The following is a 19,392-nucleotide window of genomic DNA, read 5'->3' on the forward strand; positions in this document are numbered from 1 at the left end:
ATTTTTATTTTTATTTTTTTTTAAAGCTCTTTTCCTTATCCCATACTTTCTTAAACTAATTTTGAATGGAAGAGTTACTTTTATTGTAACCACAATCTTTTAACACAATAAGAACACAGTGTCCACATCGCTTGGGGTTTAGATGATAATTAGAAAGTTCCAATCCAAAACTAAAAATATTGTTTTTGAAGATGCCATTTTGACTTATAACATATCAACAGCAAGAATACAGTTTCTGAGAAAATTATTTTTGAAATAATTATACTGTATAACTGGATTATCTTTATGCTTTCTGGAGTTTAGATTTAAAGAGGAATAAGTTGTACTTTTTCATGTTTTAATGGATTATCTATTCTATTTTAAAACTATTGCATTCAATTTATACTGGCTGTCTCAAATATCTAAACCCCATGCCGTATAATTTATGCCAGCAATCTTAAATGGGTAGTAATCTGATCTACCCTATTCATAAACAGGCACAAAGCAGATTTAATTTCATACCTTACCTTGGATAACTCCTGGACTATTACAAATGTGGATGGTAAGATAGTTTTTTATTAATATTTTGCTTTGTTTTGACTGACTATAATCAGTATATGTGTTCAAGAAATAAAGGAACAAGTGTGCATCTAAAATTTGAAGCACCATTTTTGAAAGCAAGATTAATTTTCCTGCGCCCATTGTGATTAAAATATTTTTCTGTGCATGGATGAAGTTTGTAAACTATTTAACTAATGAAAGTGTTTTAGCAAGTTTGCTTAGCAAATCTGGGAATTGTGGCAAACAAGCAAAGTTTTAATTTTCATTCAAACTCGTGATTTGAAGATGAATATAAATTGGGTAGTTTTCACTAGTCGATCTAGTGCAAGCAAATGGTCTGCTGACCAACAGCAAAGCAAGAGACAATTCTCCACCTCCAGCTAAAACACAATAACTTATGTACAGTATTTATCTCTATTTAGGTAGCAGGTGCCAACATATCTGAATGGTCAGTACAAGCTTTTAATTACTGCACTATTAGAAAAACAATAGACTACTGCCATAGCAATTTTAAGGATTCTAATTCAGACACAACTTACATTGAATGCTATCTGTTAATACTAATCAGAGTGATCATTAAACTAGAGGATCTTGGGTTCTGTGCTTATCTGTCACAGTAGCACTTTCTGCTAAAATAATTAATCTCAGGTGGATCATAGCTGTGGCTCTGGCTGCAAATGGCCTAACCTGGGAGCAAGGGGTTATAGTGAGTGTTCAAAGTACAATAGGGTTTAGAATCTTTATGTAAAAACAGTCCCAAAAGCAGGTTTAAATTCTTCTATTACTTCATATAAGACTAGTTATAATCTCCAGAAATATTACAACAGTCCACTTTAAGAATTATAAGTCCATCACACTAAACATTATTTCACCAGGTTAACCCACTCTCTATCGGGATTGGTCTTATCAATAGGATCTAGACATGTGCACTGGCAAAACATTAGTTTCGTTTTGATTCAGATTTTGAATTATTTTGTTTTTCGGGATTCGGGTCTGAAAGTCAATTTGTTTCGGGATTCGGATTAAATTAGTTAGTGGTAGTCTGTACGAAGTATTGTTTCGTATTTGTTTCGTTGCAGCAGAGTGAAATTACATTTTTTAATTATTTTTAATGTCGCTTTGCTGCAACGAAAATTTGTCCACAAACTACATTTTGTACAGACTACCACTAACGAATTTCGTCCAAAATTTCGTTTTCGGAAATTCGGATTTGTTTTCATTCGTCGTTTCTGTTCGGAAATTCAGATACATCCGAATCTCCAAATAACAAAAATTCGTCCGAAAAACTAATTTTTCCGAAACGAATCGCACATGTCTAATAGGATCACAGCAATGAGATGAAATATCAGAATGAGACAAATGCCTTCCTGTATACTTAAGGTTAGCTGTGTTGGTTGCTGGAGGAGATGTCAGGGGAGGCTCACAGTATATTGTCCCCTATGAGTCCTTGTGGTGATGCAAGGGAAGCAAAGAAAGAGCAGGAGGCTTGTATTGCAGGGGTTGTATGGGAGCATACTGTGCCTTTAAGTGGTCAGCGGAATCCTTGACCTGCTGAGTGGAAGTGGGAGTGCTGCATAACCATGGATGGTGACAGGTTAAAGAGTTATGTATTCGTACACCAGGATGGCAAGGTTAGATGTCTTGCTGAAACTGTTAGTCCAGAATGGAGAAGGTAAAGGTGATTGAAGATTCAGAATGGCGAGGGTGTATAGCCCTTACAGTGGATGCCAATGCGCTAGGTCCAGAGGAAGAAACTCAGGATTGAAGAGCGGTATAGCAGAGCTGGGGAAATGCTCAGTGTCTGTCACAATGTTATAGGGTTGCTTTTTGATGCATTGTGCTATGTTTCATGCGACAATAAACAGACGCCATTGATTCATTACTTGGAGTGCCGGTGTCTATGTTATCCTGTGATTATAGACGGTTGCCATCCGTCGACTGCCGCAGCACCCATCTTTTATAAGGAACAGTGGTTTTGAGTGTGATGGGTTCATGGACTGTGCCACAATACTAGGTCACTGAGCATTTCAAATTTTGCAGCTTTAACCTCCCTGGTGGTATTCCCGAGTCTAGCTCGGGGTGAATTTTCCATGCTAGGAGCGGTAACCCCGAGCCAGACTCGGGGTTGCAGAGAAAAGTGACACTCACCTTGTCCCTGCGAGCCCGCGGCGTCCTCTGCTGTACGCGGCCCGAAAATGAAACTAAAAGCCGGCATCTGACTTTTAGTTTCGTTTTCGGGCGTCACAGCCGGCGGGAAATTCAAAAGTGAAAAGTTGTAATGTACACAGAATACACACAATACAATGTAATCTGCTATGATTACACTTATGTATCAAACTATTTCACTTCAATTTTGTCCCTAGAGCTTTGTCCAGTGCCCTGCCTGACACTTTTTCACAATTATAAGAAAATATAATATAATAAATAATTATAAAAAATTATAATAAAATAATTTTAAAAAATGGTCCAGTAAATGGGAATTCTGGGGGCGTTGCCTGATCCGTACCACAGTAAATAAAGTACCAAGTTCGCACATCACTGAGCTCCTAGGATTTACTAAGAACTACAGGCGTACAATGTAAAACAACATATTTGCTTGAAAAACAATGTACCGCTTTTGGTACCTAAAATCCTGAATAATCATACCGCCAGGGAGGTTAATCTCACAGCCGGCTGGAGGGAGGAGGAGCGGAGTGACACCATGGAGTGGGCGGTGTTGGACTCCAATCTGGGATTGCGCCCAGGTGAGTTTATTACATTATCTGATGTCCATTTAATTTCCAACTGCATTTACTTTTTACATAAAGCTTTTAATCAATACAGATTTACTGTTAAACTAGACAAAAAAGATATGGTATTTTTCTGCCACTAACTTTACATCTTGGACATCTTGCCTAACATTTTTTATGGTTAATTCCTAAATCACAAATTAAAGATACAAGCAGGTTGCTCATACAGCAATACATTGGTATAATGCCACTATATGGCCAATACAGGTTTTTCCAACTACTTCCAAAATAGAACTGGGCTGACAGTGGCTGTCATATGGGAAGTGCTACCACTGGATGTGGTCTATGTCAGTTGTCACTTGATGGTGGGGAATATATTTGCATCGGACAAAGCAAATGATGAAAGCAGATTAGACAATTTACTGGGGAATGATGCACTTTGGGTTTTCACTGATCCCTAATTCCATTTGGTTTAGGAGATAAGCTAATATGTGCATTTATATACCTGTTAGTTTCATAAAGAGACAAAAAATGCCAGTGTCACAAATGTTACATTTAGAAATTTTGAGAATTGCTACGAAATCAAAAATTGTAGATATATGTTTGTTTATTGTAGAGTTATCTATATATTGGGAGTGTAGTGACATCAAGAATGACATCACGGCATTTCCTCTGAGTATGGAGGCCAGAACAGAGCTGTTACAGATCTGTTACAGATCTGTTCAGAGCCTCCATGCAGCAACAGACTACTGCTATAGTCATGTATACCTGGCTAATTGCAGCCAGAAACAAATTACTATTAGAAGTGATCTGCTGCAGCTGCATGGTGGGTCTCCACTCCACTGGGTGTTATTAAAAAAAAACGTAAAAAAGAAAACTAAATAATTATACAGTGTACATATCCCCTCCCCAGATTAATCCCCAGGTCGCAAAAATTACATTGGATGATCTGCACAACTTTTGTGTTCACTGTGCAAGCATCAAAAGCTCATGTAAGTAGATGCACCTGTTTTTTCAACCCTACATGTGTCGCAATGTAGCTTTGAAAAGGGATTAAAGCTCTTCTAAAGTAGAACCCATACAGTATCCTAACTCCAATATTTACGCTACCACTACGTTACATAACTATCACACAAGTATATATTTTATCAGTGAATATATAAGGAGATATATTTATGGGGTATGCAAATTACGTAATAGTTGAGTTGGGGAAAAAGTTAGAGGAAAATTTCATTCTAATTTTGTACAATAAAAACCAAGGAAATAAAAATATATGTATCCAAATTGTAATGTTTAACAAGTTACGTTCTCTCTACTTAGTGGGACCCAATTTATTTGGGTTCCCACTTTCATGGGATTGCGGCGGTCTTAGTTTTTAATGTGTGGTAAACATGTTTTGGTAACCTTTTGTCTATTAATTAAAATAAAAAAGAATACAAAATTTTTAAAAAATAAATACATTTTATTACAAATTAAAAGCGTATTCCCCTTTAAGAAAAACTCACCTTGCAGTTTGGGCGGCAAAATCCCTGGCTCGTGCCGTTTCTAGAAGATTCCAGGGCTCTGGAAAGTGTATTCCCCTTTAAGACAAAAGATTGTGAAATGATCGAATAGGGATCAAATCGAACTACAGTATTAATGAGGGTTGGAGAGTCAAAATGTTGTACAAAATAGTATTAATTTTTTTTTGATTAAAAATCTTGGTCATTATATACACACCATTTAGCCAGTACTTATTGCTCACTAAAAAAGGTTGTTGCAACACCCCACACTTACATACCAAAAAACATACACTCTAGGACAGGCTGATCAGCATTTGTAAATGATACCGGTTAAACTCAAGTTCATTGAGGAAACAGCGCTGAAAAAATGGAAAACAATATGTAGCTCAAAAATTAGATTCAACGTAACTGTTTAGCCTTGGATACTCCTTTATAGTATTTCGGTCATTCCAAAAAAGCTGAAAAGGATTGTAATCCCTGAGAGGAATGGTGTAACTATTAATCAGTTACAATAGTAACTGGAACAGTCAGACCCTGAGATAAATAGCTTAGTCAGAGACTAATGTTGAATACACGAACGAGTCCTGTTAAATTCAATTAAGTAATTTCACCCGGAGTGCTTGTCACACATGGAAGAGAGATTCAACCAAACAGTGTGTAAAGTCTCGAACAGTAGTACTCACGGGTGCTGAATTGCTTCCGGACGATTTATCTCAAATGGTATGGGTTTAATCACTGCCTGTTGCTTCAGATGATCCTCTGTACAGGGTTCAATACTCTTTGTTTGAAGGATTCAAGCTCTTGGAAGGCTTCCTTTGTATGCAGAGTAATTCGAAAGGTTTTGAGTTGGTTGGAAGTATAGTCATAGAAACCCGCTGTATGGTATCACAAACCGGGAAGTCTAGTGCCTGACATGCAGGTGGTTAGTCAGCTTAACGTCCACTACCATAACGCGTTCTAGAAGTTTCGTGCCATTCTAGAAGTTTCTGGCAGCTGCCTATGAAAAAGAGCACGCAAGGGAAAGAGGCATTCGGCTGGATTTTCATCACAGCATTTTATAATGTGTTAAATATTAGCAATGTGAAATTATAAATTTGTTGCTGGCTTTTATGTGGTAGTGTCACCTCATATAATGGAGGGGGACTTTAAGTCTGGTTTATAATGGTTGATTTATTGCTTGAGTTTTATGACTGAGCAATCTGCGGTTGGTTTGATGGTTTAAGCTGTAACAGTTTGATTATATTCAGTTTAAAATGTTTTTATTAAACCAATAAAAGTGCTGCGGCCATTTTGTTTCCAAATATTTCGGTGTCTGTGTCATTTTATTTATTATATAGTACCGCCTGCAACTCCATGTATAATACAAGGTGTGGAGCTGAGACATCAACAAAATGAAAATAAAAAAACGCTCTGGTGACTCAAATGGTTAAAATCATCTTTGTAAACTAAGCCCAGCATATGTCCCATTAAATATATAAAACTCTAAATTGACTTCCGGTTCCGGCGCCTGATGAGTTAACAGCATCCTCGTTCATTCCGTCCCGCCACACAACAGAAAAAGCCTCTTAACCCCCCTTTCACATGATTCCTTACTGCCGACCGGATCACTCACCAGCGCTGCCTGCCATGGACAAATTCGTCTCCCGTTCTCAGGCGGCTCGGCGATCTCTGTCAGATCAGATGGAGGGAGAGAGTACTGCAGCCAAGATGGCGCTGGCTGACAAAGCTGACAGGACGGAACTCTAAATTAAAATGTTTGTAATAAGCTAGAAATGTATAGCACATTTTAGCAATAGATGACATTTTGATGATTCAGTGAGATATGTCTGTTGTAATATCTTAAGCATTATTACATCTCATCACCCATAACAATGTGCGTCCCAAGTGGATGAGGGCAGTACTATAAAACTCTAACGTATTCTGAACAATGCACAGAAGCTACTCCCATTTCTAAAGGTAAGAGGCAACAGTGTTTAGTATTGCTTTTACAATGGATGTTACGTGCTTCATGCAATATGGTGCTTTATACCTAATGAGGGATATCTGTGTTTAGAAAAATACAACAAGGATTGTGCTGTAACCACCGCTAAATACCTGTGGTAACTTTGTAATGCACTAAAAAGGGCCTTAAGCAGTTTTTAAAAAAATAGTTTTTAGATATTGATATACAGTACACGTAAGATAAACACCATGTAAATAATTTGATCAAAGTGTAATGACATAAAAACTTTTTTTGTATAGGTTATAATTATTTAATCATAATTAATTGCGTATTAAATAGGTATGTCTGCTTTCTGCTGACCCTCTTATCTCACTGATAAGTTCTTTCCTATTAACAACAATAGACACCCTGCATTTTTTAATTATGTCAGGCAACCAGAGTTCATCTGGTAGTCATTAATAAATGCTGGTTTGAGTTATTTCATATACATTAAAGCCCTGGTAAAGATAGCATTTTCTAATACATAGCAAGACAAATATACCTTTTTACTCCAAAAAATGTTATTTGGTAATACTGACATATATGCTGCTACTTCACGTGAAGTGTGTCTGTTTTTAATCAGAGATCCACTTTAAAGAATCCTGTGCATAGAGAAACGTGGGGGGTGCCACTACTGACTTCTCGTTCATAAAAAGTTTGTTTCCTAGCTGTCATCTAACAGTTAGGAATAGCTTTAATAGTTTTAATACTTTCTAACTTACTAGGAGAGGACAATCATGCAGATCAAAAGTTTAGAGTGTGCTCTAAATTTGCTTGCTGCATACTTGCTCCAGGTCAGTGACTGACAGACAATTAGCACTTGCGGAAGAAGTTCAGGAAAAGCAACCCCCATATTTTGCATAGTAAAGGTTCATCAGAACAGTATGTGCATCATGGACCAGTTATGATAACAAGTTTGCTTCTTTTTTTATTTTTAGTGCAGTAGCTGCTTAGTTCATATTTTTTAAGTAAATCAACAGAACAACAGGATAGTGTTTTAGTATCTTTACCTGATTCATGAAATAAACTATAAACAATGATTTCATTTACAAACAGTTCCTTATTTCCATCCCAATGTAGTTTGTTGAATGTTTTGCACTCTTCAAGCCTTATATTGTATCTAAAGCAAACTTTTTATTTTTAATTTTAGATAGAGGAAAGATGGCAAATGGTTAACGTGCAATAAGGCAGCACTCCATTCTCTGAAAATGGTTTACTTTAAAGCATAGAAAGTGAGTACACTAGAATGAAATGGTTCATATTTCCTGAGAGAAAATAAATGACTGTACTCAAATATGTTATATATGTAAGGTAGATAGTTTAATGTGCACTGAAAGATATATTTCTTAATGTTCACAAAGTGCTTTCTTCAAAATATACAAAATGTGCTTCTGTAATTTTTTAATGTGCACATACTGCTTTACTTAATATATACAAAATGTGCTTATATTTAATGCTTTCTTCAATATATACAGAACGCGTTTCTATTTAATTTGGTGGAGTTTTTTGTCTTTTATTAGTAAACTCCACAAAAATGATGCATGTAAATGTATGTTAGATATCAGTCTTTAAAAAATATCTATTAAAAAGAATAATTTATGAGGTAGCCATGTAATCCTGTGTTCAGTTTAAATATCCAATATGCAGAGGAATTAAAAATAGAAATACCTTTGTGCGTGATTGCATAATTGAAGTGAATTTACTTTTAATATGCTATAATGCTTTTCATTCGTTTCGTCAAAGGAAACACATTTTTATGCTTTGGATTCAGAGGCAATGAGCCTCCGAATCCGAAACCGCACACTGAAACTGCAAAATGAGCGGTGGCCATGTTGGCCGGCAGCACGTTCTTCTCATGCGCACTTTCATCTTGGAGTGTACCTTGGTATACACCAAAATATACTCCAAGATGGCAGCACGCATGGCCACCACTCGTTTAGTGTGTGATGTAACCATCATTAGATGTCAGGGGCTCTGCCTCCAATATGGCGACGGGCATGCCATCTGAAAACAAATTTATGTATGCCCAAATATAGTTTTCGTATATTTGGGCATGTGTTATTTCGGATTCAGATGAAACGAATCAACTGAATTTCGTTTATTTGCAGGTCTGGCCAAATCTGAATGCACATGTCTATTATTATCACAACTTTTCACATGCTAATGAGAAGTGCTGCCTTTTATAACAAGTAGGACCCTACATTTTCCAGTCACAGGAGTGTCATCTATGTCTGGACTTTTGAGGAGAGCAGCAGATTGCCCACCAGTTTTATTTTTTATTTTATTGTTTAGTGTTGTTAGTAATTGTACAAACAATTGATATGAAAAAATGGTGAAACAATGTGCCTGTTCACTGCTATAACAACCAATTACCAAAAATTAACTTCCTGGCCTTTTAAAGTGTTGTACCAGCTCCTACCACCTCTCCTGGCCTGCCAGTATTACCAGCTGCTACAGCCGCTGTTGGCCTGCAGCTATTACCAGCTCCTGCAGACTCTGCTGCCCTATTCTGAAGCTCCGGCATTGTAAAGGTGCCTCCCATATTGTTTTCCAAGCTGCAAAATGTGTAACAGTTGCTGCAGGGTAAATCCTGCATTGTGCCTCAACGTTTGCAGCCTATTCCAGTGCTCAGACACTATAAAGGTTCCACACATAATGTTGTCACAGCTAGGCTTCAACTGCAAATTTCTTATGTTTTCCGAAGGTTAAAATATTATCTGTTTCTCCTAGTTTGTATTCTATTCCAATGTTCTGCACTCAAAAAATATGTGTGGGTATTGTCTCTGGAAATATACACTCTAATTTGTATTTCAGGATAAAAACTGCTTCATCTGTCCCTCTTAAGGTGGCCATACACTTTACAACCCTCGCAAGCCTTTTGTCTTGTGAGGGTTGTAAAGTAATTTAAAAAACGTACGATCTGTCCATCTTGGACAGGCAGATCGTACTTGCGTACTGAGGGGTGAGCTTCCGATGACTGCAATGCTGAACGGGCACTGGCCCGTTCGGCAGTTGTCGAATAAGCAGGCCACTAACCCGCCGAGAATCGTACGATTCTTGGACGGATTTTACAGCCTGCTTGTTTGATGGAAGACGTGCGACTGTACAGAAGAAACGGTTGCACGCTTCCATACACATTGCGATTATTGTACGATCGCGGGATTTCCCGCGATTATTGTACGATAATTGTACAGTGTATGGGAACCTTTACATTGCAGCCTTATCAAGCTAGTTACTTACTGTGCAACTACTATACAATGTTTGTGGCCATTACCTCTGAAATAATATGCTCCATTTTTATTTCATGAAAAAACTGCCTCGCCTTTTACTTTGTGGTCTAAGCTGCTTACATACTCTCCAACAAATGTACAATATTTGTGGCTCTTGTCTTTGAAATAATATTCTCTCAAGCTTCTTACATACTGTGCAGTAACTGTGCAATATTACTTGCTATTGTCTCTGAAGTAATACACTTAACTCACTAACTATACTATGAAACTGTTTTGCCACTGGCCAATTGATATGATGTTTAAGGCTTTAGCTTTATATTTTTAAGAGTACACTTTCCTATAGCTTTTAGATGTGTTGTGGCTGCTACTTCCACTGGTCACTGCAGGCCTATTACTGCTGGATAATAAATCAGGTGTTGCAACCAAAACTACATAATAAAGCCTTTTTGCAAGTTGTAATGAATTTTATTGGGCTGCTGCTGTATTTCTGCCAAGCAATAATGTAAAACTAAAAAAATCAATTACACAGGCAAAATATGTGATGCCATAATATGTCACTGACGTACTGACATAACACTCTGTAATGCCACATATTGCTAAAAGTCCCTCTTGAAGTCACAATAAAAGAAGAACCCTCTCCTGGCTTCACAGTGTTTTTTATATTTTTTGCACTAGTACATCTCCCCCATGGCGGTGCCCATCTCCAAATTGACAATCCATTGCCTATTTGCCTTGAAAATGTCCTGAATTGATTTTGCCTCCCATAGAATTTATAAGGCATCAAACCTAATTTTGCAATTTTGGAACCTTACAATGGGTTCAATGACTGCCCTGTGAACCAAACTCAGACACATCTATCCATCCGTAGTCATGACATATTGATATGTATCAAGATGTGTGTTAATGTGGGTCTTGACACATGTGTTTTGATGTGTTTACATTTATTTTAATGTATATACATTAGGTAAAAATGCAAAGGTGGGAATCCAATGTTTTGTGTTTCATTTGTTTTGTGGCTCATTTATATCTAGCCATTGCAGTGCAATAAAATACTTTTATGCCTTAATACTTTTTATATTCTTACTGCAACACACGTTAACATACATTTCACGCTAGCATATAATGGTGCCAATCATTTTGAAACCCCAAACTCTAGGCTCTAGGCTCTAAAAATAAACTCCAGACACAAATTAAAGCTCTAAGAAAATAGCCAGATTAGTGTTAATTCTGAATATGAACATATTTTAAAAATACAATAACAAAAACACTATCCATTCTATGTATGATAAGTATATTTTCAAGAGATCAAGACAGCATAATGTATACAAATGAGGCTAAAATAATCAAATTACATGAAACTGAAGGAATTTGGGGGAAACAGATCATGTGAAAGTCTTGGGAATAGATGTTAAACTAAGTGACTTTACTCAGTACCAAGTGGCATCTGCAAAAGCAAATATAATTTTAAAATTATATAGAAAAAATACACAAAAAATTAAATGACAAATAAAAATGTGTGATGCAAGCATAGTATTGTTCCTGTATAAATCACGTGTATGGTTGCTTATGGAATATTTAGTACAGTTTTCAGCAATGCCCAGGACATAGTACATTTGAAGAGGGTACAAAGCAAGCAACTAAATTAATTAAGTATTGCTAACTATTGCTAACATAACAGGTGGGTATTGCTAACGATTACTAACACAACATAACACTATAAATACTCTTATTAACAATGTATTACATTTATGTAAATATGTAATCTGTGTAAATATATCCAAGGTATACAAAAGACAAGAAGACTTTGGTTGTGTGTGAAGAAAATTAGATTAGGCCATCAATAAAGAAAGGTGTTTTTTACAGTATGGGCAAACAGGCTGTGGAATGTTTTACCACAAGAAGAAGATAGTAATGGGAAATTCGATAACACAATTTAATAAAAAAAAGGGTTTGAGGAATTTCTTATGCAAAGTTATGTTTACTATTTGTAATTCTTTTTTATTCATATGTGGCAAAACATGCCCACAGTGCCTTGGAGGAGTTCAATTTACTGCCTTCTTGACCAAAGCCATTGGAATTTGTGACATACTGAACTTAAAGAAATATACATAACTTTATTATCATCAGTAATGTGAAATATTATTTATCTTACAGATATTGGCCTTCAAAGAAGTTCTGCTGTAAAACACATAATGGGAACCTGGCTTGTCCTTGATATAATTAGTTACATTTCATTAGATGTGATAGGAATTCCTGGCAATCTCATAATTTTATTTGCTTTTTTTCACACGTTTCACAGCCATGGCAGAGTAACTACAGCAGAAATTATCCTTGGTAAGCTTGCTTTGTCAAATTTGCTAGTGATACTGACATGGGGGCTTCCAATTACCCTACAGTCTACTGGAACCTATATGGTATTTGGTGACTTAACCTGCCAGATAAGCCTTTACTTTTACTGTGTAGGAAGAGCCATGTCTGTCAGCATTACTTCCTTGCTAGGATGTTTTCAGTGTATTTCCATTACTCCATCAAACCGACGCTGGATGAATGCAAAGAAGAGGCTTCTTGACTCTCTGTTCCCAATAATAATCTTTCTATGGACTTTTAATCTAATCATAAGTAGTACCCGTCTGGCCTACTCTACAGCCTCTATCACGAATATTACTTCCAGATACATTATGAGTTACAAGTTCTGCTTTGTGATCTTTCCAAATTATCTAATTTACTTAGGGAATGGAGTGATTTATGTTGTTCGTGATTTGTTCTTTTTGAGTCTAATGATGTTATCCAGTGGATATCTGCTTTATGTTTTCTATCAGCATGGTAAACAAGTTAAATGTATTCCAACCTTGCATACCAAACATGCTGAGATTCGTGCCGCCAAGGCTGTCTTTACATTAGTCATGATGTATATTGTCAGTTTTGGTCTAGACAACTTGTTTTGGATACTTACGCTCTGTACTTTTCCACTATCTCCCCGTTTAACTGACGCACGCATATTTTTTGATTCTTGTTTCTCTGCTATTAGCCCCATTGTAATTATTTTATCGAATAGAAAAATCCAAATGGGTCTTAAATGTTCAAAAAAGAAAACTGAACTTCAAGCGGTAAAGTCTATTTCAAACTATATAGCTAGAAAGAGATATTAGTATTAACATCACTTGGTCAAAAATGGAGGAACTCTTCTGCCCTTTAATGCTATGCAAAGGGAGCATTTTCATATAGGTACCCAAAGTTTAACTAATCACCCAGAGGTAAGAACTCCCCAAGACTCATTACTTCAATAAATTTGGAAAACCCTTTAAAATGATAATATCCAGCTCAGTCATTAAGCCCTTCCCTCATATATGTATTTGCTTTGTCCGGGGGTACTTACAATGGTAGGGAGGCTTTGTGTGGCATGTGCTATAGTTAAGGCCATACCACAGATTACATCCAATCATTTTTCATCATTGTCTGCCTATATCTTTTAAATGTATTCCTGGTAAGTGGACATCAAATATATTGATCCTATTTAAAGCAGATGAGTGCTTAGTAAATGTGTAGCATAGATGTGCCACTTTTTATGAATTTCCCATATACATACTATATACTACATAATCATGTTATGCAACCTTTGTAATACAATATTTGCATCAAATTAGTTGCAGTACTGTCTACCTTGGAGTAACTTACACTTTAATTTCTTTACCATTGTAGGAAGTATAATTGGTCAGTTATATTGTTGCTGCTTATCTAACCTCTGTTGGCAGAATGTCATCTATCAATAAAAATATTTAAAACATATATGATGTGGTCTCTAAAGTTTTTTTCAATTAAAGCTGAACTGCAGGCACATATAAAAGACACAAGTTAATGCAGCTCTGCATGTATAAATGATGTACATCTTTAGATGTATTTTTAAATGAAAGCAGTGTAACTACCTACAGTTTTCCTTCTATCAGCCTCTTGTAGTCTCTGTACAGCAGCTGTACAGTCAGCTATACAGCAGAGACAGCTGGCTCCACCCAGCTGTCATTTATGTGGAGATTGGTTCGCTTCGGCTGACCGTTCTTCACGCTTCGGGTGCCACTACGGCTCAGCCGAGCCGAAGCATATGCGTTAAGGTCAGCTGAGCCGCTCAGCTGCTGTACGGACTATTGTGAATAGCATGTACAGCAGCCCTTTGGTTCGACTGAACCGAAGAGCAGAGGCGGCCGAAGAGAGCCGAAGGATCAGCCGAAGCTACGGCTGGATCCTTCGGCTCTTTAGTAAATAACCCCCATAGTCTGCGTGGATCTTACAAAAGGACTCTCAGAAGCTTACGGACTTTACATTCACCTTACTGATCCCCTGAGGGTATGAGGGGGGTCATCTTAGTAAGACATCATGGGGAGAAATCCCTACCCTTCAATATTCCACACCTTTTATTCCCTTCCACCTCCATTCTCCCCCCTCCCTTCTCCCACCTTCTTCCATACATTTATAGATATGACAAATCCACAGATATCTCATCCACAAGTCTGACACTGACTCATCCTACCTGTAACAATTATGACAACTGTCTTGAGTACAATGTACTGGAATTTTATGTTTGTGCAGCGTGGGCTGGTAAATTTTTGCTCAGTTGCTTTGCTTCAGTAAACATAGTTTGAAAAAGTATTTATTGTAGATCATTCCTTTATGCTCTATGGACAGCCACGAGGAGAAACCATTGCAACTGCAAGGGTATTAATTGTTGGGACACAAGGCTTCACACTCTGGTACAATGACTCTGCAAATTGAGTGGCGAGAAAAAAGGAAAATTTCCCCTTGCTGCAATCCCATGAAAAAGGTCCCATGAAATCCCATAAAAAACTGGCACCATAAAGTGCCATCCTCCTTTGTTCATGGAATTGCAATTGGCACCAATCAACAACCATAACATTAAAGAGGAACTCATAATATTCTTAACCCTTGCATTGGATCTACCCCCTCACTGCAAGGGATACGTGCTTGTTTTTGTATAGGGATGAAAATAAAGGGATGGAATATCCGGCAGCGTCGTCACGTCCTATACACTGTATAGGATGTGATGACTCGCAGGGCCTTAGACCATTGGAGTGGAGCTAGAGCTAGGCTTCAGGGACTGGTCTAACAACTAGCCGGCTGTGAGGTTCAGGTGAGTATAACTTTTTTATTTTCATCTCTGGACGAGAACGAACACTTAATCCTTTCTGCTGGGTTGGTTGTCCCACTGCTTGGGTTAATATTTCTGTCTGGAGTTCTTCTTTAAACAGGTATATAACATGTCACAAGTAGAAAATAATGACTGTGGCACTTTATTGGTTTACCATAAATAATTATTAACCAACCAAACAATAAACAAAAAGATATATTGCTTAAAGATATGACTCAAGCAATCACCAATTGAGAAAACAATAAAATAAAGTCACCCAACAGCCAGGCTTGTTTGACAAGCCTGGCTGGTACAATCCAAACCTTCTGCCATTTCAATGCAACTTTGTGATCCTAAATTGAAAATACTTTCAATAAAAAATCTGCTTTACAACTCCGTTGTATGTGTTACTTATTATTTCCTGTTCTCTTTCATTGGGTTCCATGAGTAAGACTTCCAACTCCTTTGAAATGTCAGAGTGCACCTTTTCCATAATGCTATTAATACCCTCCATCCACATTTTTAGAAGAGCCCAGGGATGCATTTGAAGCCAAACTGAAAAGCTGTATATGTTATTACTTTACTCAATACATAATAAACATAGGCATTGAGATTAATCATAAACAATAAAAAAAAAAACATAAAAACCTAGGAAAAAATGCTACTGCATGCAGAACGTCTGTCTCTTACTTTAGGCCACCATGAGGAAATGCAGCAAAGAGGTTCTTTGCCATGCTGCCTTAGAGTGGGGCACTTTGTGCTCCCTCTTAGATGTTGACAGTAGATCCCTGCATCATTTCACCCTTATATCAAGGGGGTGAAGCATCCCACTTGAAGGCTCCCTCAAAAGTAATTCTCCTCCTCACTGCCAGCACCCCATCACTCCTCCACCTGTCAGAACTATTTTCTGTATTAATTTGCTGCTGCTGCCTGCCCTTCGCCATATTTTGCAGATGGGTGGGAAGCCTATGGCCATACATTTTTCCTCTGCAGCCATGCTTCTAGTACAAGGGAACCTTGCACCATCAGAAAAAAAAAATGTCTTTTGCTTCCACAGCAGCTCCTTTGGACCTTTGTTAGAGATAGCAACCACAAAAATGTTTGCTGAGTTCTCATGGCTAGTTGGTAGGGATGGGGTGAGATTAGGGGAGGAGGAGGGGGGAAATGATTCAGGAGCAGTACTAAAAGAGTAAGCAGCTTCACTGTGCTCTTAAAGAGGTGGAGGAATAAAAGGGTGCATTAGCAGACTAAAAAAAAATGAGTGCTATGTGGCCTTGAGAATGGGGAGGATGACGAAAAAAACACATTAGCAGGCCAAAAATAAATGGATGCAGAGGTAAAGGGTGCATTAGCAGGTCTAATATACTATAAATGATTCCTATGCACCCTTGAGGAGGAGGAGGAGGAGGAGGAGAAGGAAAAGGGTGCATTAGCAGGCCCAAAAAATATTGCTACCCTGTTTCCTTCAGGAGGAGGAAAAGGAGGAGAAAAATTGACATGAAATTTCCACTACATTATATGATAGGAGTTGCAGTGCAAAGAACTTGGCCAAGTTCATTTTGCACATATTTTAAGTTTGTAAAAATGTGCATAACATATGTAAAATAATGACAGTATATGTAAAATAATGACAGTCTGAAAAGTCTATGGCAGCAAAGTGCGATCCAAACTCACGGATCCAAACACATTTTTATAAAGTAAGATTTGGGGAAGGACATGCAGTCTATGGTCATAGGATTATGCACTTAATTTTTGCTGCTGCCTGCCACATGGCCCTATAATTTCTTCCCCTCCTCTTCATGCCACCTGCTCTTTCCCCTGTCCTGTAGAAGGGCAGGAGGCTTTTTTTTTCTACATTCCTCCTCCTTAATGCCAGAACCACATTCCTCCACCTCACCACTGGCATCCCAACCCTCCTCTATATTTAGTGAGATTAGCAGGTGAGGAGGAGGAGAAAGAGTAAATATTCAGTCCTCCTAAAAAAATGGCTTCTATGTGAGAAGGGAGAGTAAATGGGCACATTAGCTGCACTCTAAAATAAAGTGGCTGCTATGTAACTTTCAGAAGGAAGAGAAGGAAAATGGTGCATTGGTTGCACATTTATATAAAGTGACTGCTATGAGTCCTTCATGAGGAGGAAAATGGTGCATTAGCAGCACTCTAAATAACTGCTATGTGCCATTGAGGAATAAAGAGGGCATGCCTTTTGTTGCAGTCTTGTGTCATTGAGGTGCTACTCCCACTAAGCCATGTGGTGCAGATTCATTTGTTTCCTCAAGCATTGGTTATCCAAATGGCTGGTAATTTTACCATGGCTGATACACTGCACACAAATGCTGTAGACCACAATGGTGGTTTTGGCAGCAGATATGGACAAAAAGGCCCACACTGCAGAGCTCTTTCAATTTGCTGCCTATTCAAGTGTTTGCGTACTGTCCTGACACTAGTCAATCTCTACCAAACTTATGCCTGAAGTTTACATTTTTAATATTTTCTAAATAATTGAGGATATGGGGATGGGAGGGGGTTGGGGATTGTGGTGTGGTTTTGAAATGTTTGTGTGTACTCTGTTTTGACATTTTATTAAACTTTTAGGAGAATGCCGTGTGGTACCACAAAAAAGAAGTCTTGCAAACGTTATAATGAAACTGCTGTGCCACTGGCTAATTTTCTATGAAGTTGGGGGCTAAAGCTTCATTTATTTTATTAATAAACTTTCCTTTAGCCTTTAGAGCTGATGTGGCTGCTGCTCCCACCGGTCAATACCAGCCTGTTGTTGCTCTATAAAAAAAATCAGGTGCCACATCCAAACTTACCTTAAAAAGCTTTTATTTTTAAGTTCTAAAGTTATAATGAATCAGACTGGGGTGCTGATGGTGCTGTATTTAATCACTTGAAGACCAGGTTGTTACACCCCCTTTCCGTCCAGGCCTTTTTCAGTATTAAGCACTGCAGCACTTTGACTGACATTTATTCAATAATATGCTGTACTGAAATACATGTACATGTACATAAAATTTTTGGGGACAAATAGAGCTTTCTTTTGGGGGTATTTAATCACTACTGGGGGTTTTTACTTTTTACTATATAATGAAAAAAGTACTGAACATTTTGAGGAAAAAAGCTGCTTTTGCTATGTTATGTTATGAAACATTTATTATTACCCACATTTTTGGTAAAATATAAAAGATGGGACACCAACGATGTCAAACCTTAAAATTGTATGTGCCTGCAAAATTGCAGTAATCAATGGCCCTAAAATTATTACTTGTGCTCTGACGGCGATATGTAACAAGTGTGGCTAAGAAGCCCCCTATGTGATATCAAATTACAGTGACAGGTGCTCTTTATGGTCACTTTATGGTCACCTAGAGACATTTGCTTCACCAGCTTCTCTACAGCTTCTGTAGCTGGAAAATGACAGCTGAGTGTAGAAGTAATATAATAAACCTCACCCCTGCAATCAGAGAATTGGGAGCAGATCAGATGGAGATTGTGTACTGATCTCACTCTGATCTTCCTGCAAAGAGCCTCCATGCCGGTTCTGGGCCCGCACCAGGCACAGCGGAGCTCGGGACCAGCGGTGGCGGGGGAGCACATTGAGCTAGTTGGCCCTGCTGTCCCTCAAAATACCTGAACAACCTGATTGGATGTAGGCATTGTTAAGGGAGGAATCACAGTTCAGCGTAGATGGAGGAATCTGTTGCACTCTTTCCGTCTGACCATAGAAAATCTGCAAATAATCTATAGGTATATGGCCAGCTTTTGAAGGAATTTCCTCCCACTTTGAGGAGACTCCCTCTCATTTCCTGTTGTGTCCATGGACTAGAAATGTCATAAAGACAGAAAAAAACACGAAACTGACAGAGTTAATTATTGTGCACTCTATCCAAAACTTCAAGTTTGGGCCATAGATAAACTGTAACGTAAGTTTTTTTTTTTTTTTGTCTAAAGTCTAAAGCCCTAATCTCAATTCAACATACCTTAGGACTTACCGTATTTTGCGTTCCTTAAGACGCACTGGACCATAGGACGCAGGGAGGTCTGGTGCGCCTTATGGAGCTACGCGACAGACCGTAGCTTCTGTCACAGCTTCTGTGACAGAAGCTGTGACAGAAGCTGCAGTTAGTGACCGCTGAGACAGGTGGCGCTGTGATTACAGCACCACGGTCTCAGTGATCACACAGAGTAGACAAAGAACGTCCGTTCTTCGTCTGCTCTATGGTGATCTCGATCGCCGCTGCTCGGTTTTAATACGAGTGATCTCATTAGA

At 38.0% G+C, this 19,392-nt stretch overlaps 1 protein-coding gene across 1 annotated transcript; it reads left to right on the forward strand.

The window, feature by feature from the left end:
• Positions 1 to 12,174: 12,174 nt before the first annotated feature.
• Positions 12,175 to 13,131, forward strand: LOC108792085 (putative vomeronasal receptor-like protein 4). Its single transcript, XM_018562768.1, has one exon. It carries the CDS (start codon positions 12,175 to 12,177, stop codon positions 13,129 to 13,131), a length of 957 nt encoding a protein of 318 aa, XP_018418270.1.
• The last annotated feature ends 6,261 nt before the right edge of the window (positions 13,132 to 19,392 follow it).

Source organism: Nanorana parkeri, unplaced genomic scaffold (genome assembly GCF_000935625.1).
Source record: "Nanorana parkeri isolate BGI_ZX_2015 unplaced genomic scaffold, ASM93562v1 scaffold598, whole genome shotgun sequence".
Lineage (NCBI taxonomy): Eukaryota > Metazoa > Chordata > Amphibia > Anura > Dicroglossidae > Nanorana > Nanorana parkeri.

Excerpts from the sequence above, each read along its gene's own strand:
- LOC108792085 (XM_018562768.1), top strand. The coding sequence starts at position 12,175 with ATGGGAACCTGGCTTGTCCTTGATATAATTAGTTACATTTCATTAGAT.